Source organism: Nannospalax galili, unplaced genomic scaffold (assembly GCF_000622305.1).
Source record: "Nannospalax galili isolate Female #2095 unplaced genomic scaffold, S.galili_v1.0 scaffold1486, whole genome shotgun sequence".
Taxonomy (NCBI): Eukaryota; Metazoa; Chordata; class Mammalia; order Rodentia; family Spalacidae; genus Nannospalax; species Nannospalax galili.
In genome coordinates this window covers 739,485-744,819 of record NW_008355165.1, presented here as the reverse complement: position 1 = coordinate 744,819, position 5,335 = coordinate 739,485, and the positions used below count along the sequence as shown (strand labels likewise).

At 45.3% G+C, this 5,335-nt stretch overlaps 1 protein-coding gene across 3 annotated transcripts in view; it reads right to left on the bottom strand.

Moving 5' to 3' along the window:
• Window positions 1-5,335, bottom strand: part of Pip5k1b (phosphatidylinositol-4-phosphate 5-kinase type 1 beta) — a 325,417-nt gene that overhangs the window by 13,351 nt on the left and 306,731 nt on the right. For 2 of the 3 annotated variants that reach the window (XM_008852280.2, XM_008852281.2), the window contains exon 14: window positions 3,193-3,310. The exons of the other annotated variant lie outside the window; for it this stretch is intronic. In XM_008852280.2, coding sequence (XP_008850502.1) covers window positions 3,193-3,310 — 118 coding nt within the window. The remainder of the gene's footprint in view (window positions 1-3,192; window positions 3,311-5,335) is intronic. 3 annotated transcript variants of the gene reach the window in all.

The window sequence follows — 5,335 nt, the reverse complement described above, 5'->3', positions numbered from 1 at the left end:
ATATATATATATATATATAGTGTCATATTACCTCCGATCTTGGGCAAGTTGTTTGACTTCTCTGGGTCTAAATTGTGTGTGTGTTTGAGCTGGGGTTTGAACTCAGGGCCTTGAATATGCCAGGTAGGTGCTGTGCCACAGAGCTACACCCCTAGTCCTCTGGGTCTAATTCATGTATTATAAGGGCAGCATAATTCTTTATCTACGTAGAATGGTTTAGCAGTTAAGGGTATTGGCTTTCAAGGCAGAGGTCAGTGAAGTGCTTACCATGTAAGCCTAGGCATCCAGGTTCCATCACCAAAACGCACATAAAGAAGCCTGACATACTTATAATATCTGTGCTGGATTGGCGGAGCCAGGCAGATCCTGGGGGCTCACTGGCCCAGTGGCCTATTCTACTCTGTGAACTCCAAGCCAGTGGGAGACCCTGTCTCAAGAAACAAGGTGGACAGCAACTGAAAATGACACTTGAGGTTGTCCTCTGGCCTCCACATACACGCACACACACATGCATGTGTACCTCCCCCCACAACATACACATTCACAAAGTTAGTCCTGGCTGGTTTGAACCCAGTGCCTACTGATTACTGGTTTCATAACCTGGGGCAAATTTGTCTCTCTGTCTCCATTTCCGTTCTGTAAAACGGAGCTAGACGCCACACCTTCTTCAGAGGTTGTGTGAAGACAAAATGAGTTAATATACAAGTAAAGTATTTGGGACAGTGAAAGGGGTACAGGAAACTAAAAATGCTTCACGGCTTATTGTCATTAGTTAAAAATCAGGATTAGGACAGATCAGTTTTCCTCCAGGCTTGGCAAGAAAATTTTCTACTCCTGTTGACCTTCCCCACAGCTTCTTTCTCTTGCCCTTTCCTCTCTCTCTTACTTCTGAAATATAATAAAGAGTGCTCAGAGACTGACCAGATGCCCCCACCAGCTAGTTAGCCACCAGCATGGCCTCTTTTAGATGCCAACTCATCCATGGTGCTTTTCTTTCTAATTGGCCTTAAAGGGCTCGAAACACAGCCAACACTTAATACTGTGGCTTCCTCCTGTGGCTTCGGAGGCAGGCACTAATCCTTTTCCGAGAAGCTTAGCTTTTCAATGTCAAAGGATTAGAGGACACAAGGCAATGAAGTAAGACACTAATACAACCACATTAATGGCAGTGTTCTTGTGAATGAAATGGGTAATACCAGGGATATAAAAAGGGAACTGAATGCACAGGGAACTGGCACCAACCAAGTCTCTGACCCACAGTGGGATCTCAAGGCCTGTCCAGGAGCATGCCACAGTGCTGGCTGTGCAAATGTAGCCTTGGTAAAGATACAGGAGAGTGGGATGAAAGCTTGGTTCTTGAAGATGGGATTTCTTTTTATTTCTTTTTATTTTATGTGTATGACTGCTCTGCTGCATGTATATAAGTGAACCATGTGTGTGCAATGCCCACATAGGCAAGAAGAGGACATTGGATTCCCTGGAACTGGCATTTCAGGTGATTGTTAGCCACCATATGGGTGCTGGGACCTGAACCCGGGTCCTTTGCAGGAGCAGCAAGTGCTCTTAACTGTTGAGGCAGCTCTCCAGCCCTGAAGATGGGATTTCACATGGCCTCTCTGTGTTTTCCTGATTTCTACTTCCAGAGGAATCCAAGCTACCATAGGATGAAACCCAAACCCAAAACAGAACTCCTGCCTGGCTTAAAGAAAAATCTTTCATTTGTTTTCCTATTTAATTTCCTATATTCCTGGTTGTTTGTGCATGTTGAGAACCAACTTTTCTATAATAATTTGTGATATGCTACGACTTACTGTTCTAAAGTGGGGCGTACAGGCAGGAGCATTGCTCAGGGGAGAACAATCTATTTATGCAGTAACCAGAATATTCAGGGGTTATAAAAGTCAGCTGTTCACATCAGTTGCTGGTGGTGGGGCTGCTGCTTTACATAGGTGGTCAAGGTGGAAGGTATTTGGGCTGAGTTAGGAAGGAAGGCAGGGAGCAGGGGTTAGCTCTGGGAAAGAGGGCACAGACAGGAACAGCAAATGCGAAGTAGTGGGGATGAAGCCTGCTTGGTCTGTGGGAGGAATGCTGAGGGGATGTGCTATTGAAACAGCAGTAGCAAAGAAGACAAAAGCGCAGGGAGGAGGGGCCAGAGGCAGAGACCGAACCACACAGGGCTTGAAGCCTTGGGTTTCATTCCAGGAGGGCTGGGAAGAGCTGTGTGCTCACAAGTAACAATTTAAGTGATGGATGTTCTGTAGGGCACACTTCAGAAAACATTGTGTGAGGCTGGGGGACTCAGAGAAGTGTAAAATGCACAAAATGCAGCTTTTAGGAGCCCAGAGGGGATGGATGTAAGGCTGTGAGTCACATGGAGTGTGACAGTGGCACTCAGGGGTGTGCTGTTCACCATGAGCAATGGGGGTATGGCTCAGAGTTAACAAACTTAGAAACAAGATTCCAATCAACATCCCCCTGCTTCATGTGATTTTGGGCAGGTATACAGGACACAAGGTACATGGGTGAGATGTAATTTGCAGAGCAAATACTGCCTCTTCTGTTATCATCCAGTCCACCTAGGTATCTTTCTTGAACCATCTAACAATTAACGAAGGTGGCATAGCCAATCCAACAGGCACTCATGGAGGACCCCACACTTGTGACTCTCAAGGCAGCCTGGTGAGGAAGGCAGGTCAGGCATTACTTCTGTCCTCTGACATATAAGGACTGACAGTCAGAGAAGTTTGGCCCACATCACACATAACTGGTTGGTGACAACTCAGAACAGGATCAGCCAGAACTGTCTTGTCCTGGATTTGAGTTCTTCCCAGGACCAGTTTCTGTGCCTCCCAGCATATTGCTTTATCACAGAACACAAAAATAAAAAAGTTTCAAACACAGGGCACTGCTGAGTCAGGGGCTGTGTTACTTGAATGACATGGAATCAAGGCACCCTGCTTTGCCTCAGGGGAGTTGTCCTCTGCTTCCATTTGCTGAGTTAACATTAACCCTCAGGTTCTTCTTGCAAAGTTCTACATGAATTGTGGGAAACACACTCTCCATAGAAATGGTAGGAGGCCATTATTTCTTAAAAACCAAAGCATGCCTTGCTTTATAGAACTTAGTCTTGTGTAAGCCAAGGCCTTGATGCATTTGTAAACCAGATGAGAAGAAAGGAAGAAAGTGACTTACTAAGTAGACGTCGAGCACAGAGGCATTGTCATCTTGCATATCCAGAGCGTTCGGCTCAGCAGTTAAGTAGATAGTCCCCTCTTCCAAGGTGAATGTTGAACTGGAAGGCAACCCTTTACTGGGAAAACAAAGATGAACACTGAGCTGGTGGTCTCAGAAGCCAAAGTTACCTCTGAAGCCGTGGTTAAAGAGGCTGTCGAGATGGGGACTGCTGAGATGGGGGCTGCTGAGATGGGGACTGCTGAGATGGGGGCTGCTGAGATGGGGGCTGCTGAGATGGGGACTGCTGAGATGGGGGCTGCTGAGATGGCTCAATGGGTTAAGGGCATTTGCCACCAAACATGATGACCTGAGTTTGATTTCTGGGACCCACATGTTGGAAAGAAGAGAACACAGTCCTTCAAGTTGTCTTCTGACCTCCAGATGACAGCCATACACGAGATATGACATGTGCATATTCACATACATACACACATAAAATAAATGCCATAAAAACCCAAGAGTCCTAGGTGGTAGCTTTTGGGTTGAAATCTTTTTTGAAAGTCATCCTGCAGATGTGGCTATTTGGATTTAAAAAAATGTAGTTTTACTAATAATGTATTTTCTCCATCCTCCTCAGTACATGAGACAGTTCATAGCATTCGTGGGAGATGTATAGTTTCCCTGCTTTGTGAGCCCTGGGTGCTGTGTCTAGAGGCCTCTTGGTTGTCTCTGATTTTGAGTAATTGGTTTTCACTTTTCACTGCTTCTGTTATTCTCTCAATATTCACCCACAGCTATTTTACAGAGTTTAACCTTGTGCAGTTCTTCTACTCCCCTCCCTCCCTTCCTCCCTCCCTCCCTCCCTCCCTCCTTCCCTCCCTCCCTGCCTTCTCTTTTTTCCCTTCTTTTACTAGTAACTCTGTTTTGATGGGAAGTGGAGGCAGAAAATTCAGGACTTCAAGGTCACCTTTTGCTATAAAGAAAGTTGGAGGACTGCCTGGGCTACCTGAGACCCTATCTCACATCAATAACAAACAAAAGAATTATGTGGATATTGGGGGCTGGAGAGATGGCTCAGCAGTTAAGAGTACTGACTGCTCTTGCAGAGGACCCGGGTTCGATTCCCAGCACCCACATGGTGGCTACGAACCATCCTTAACTCCATCCAGTTCCAGGGGAATCCGAAGCCGTCTTCTGACCTCCGTGGCATTGCATGACACTGGTGCACTCACACTAACAACCATCTCTAACTCTAGTTCCAGGGAAAGTTGACATCCTCTTCTGACGTCTGAGGCATTGCACGATGTGGTACACTCACATACATTCAGGCAATACACTTGTACACATAAAATAAAAATAATAAATAAAATATTAAAAAAAATTATGTGGATATTAATAAAGTTTATTATTATTATTATTGATACAAGGTTTTACTATATAGTCCTGGCTGGTCTGGAACTCTCTATGTAGACTATGCTGGCCTTGAACTCACAGAAATCTACCTGTATTTACTTCCTGAGTTCCTGAGTGCTGGGATTAAAGGCTTGCTCCACTACACCAGGCTCATTTGGACTTTTACTAATAATAAAAAAACTAATAAGAAACTTGTAGAAAAACCTAGGGTGTAACTTGGTGGTACAGCACTTTTCTGGCACAAGTGAGGCCCTAGGCTCAGTTCTCAGCATATTAAAAAAACGGTTTGTTAGCCTTAGCCTTTAACGGCTGCTCTATTTGAGACCAACCGGTCAGTACCCAAGATTTATCTGCAGGACACACAGTAATTAAAAATGCCAGAATGGTGGAACTAACCTTCTTGGATGTTTAACAGACATACCTTGAGATCTATACTAATTGGGTCAGAGGGACACAAAGGACACTTTTTGCTCCTTGCCCTCCTAGGTCGATTAGTTCCCAGCGACTATGAGCATCTCGCAAAATGTCCTGTAATGGTGGTGGGTCATCTGACCTCTTGATCAAGGAGGCCAAGGAGACCCCACCAGATGGACTTGAACCAGTGTCCAGTCTATAAAGAGGAGGGTCAACACAGAGGAATCATTTCCTCCATGCTTCCAAGAGAAGCCAACAATGGTCGAGCAGGACCTTTGACTTATCTTCACATAGATGGAACTGGTAAAAGAAAGGAGCCAGGGGCTCCTCCCAA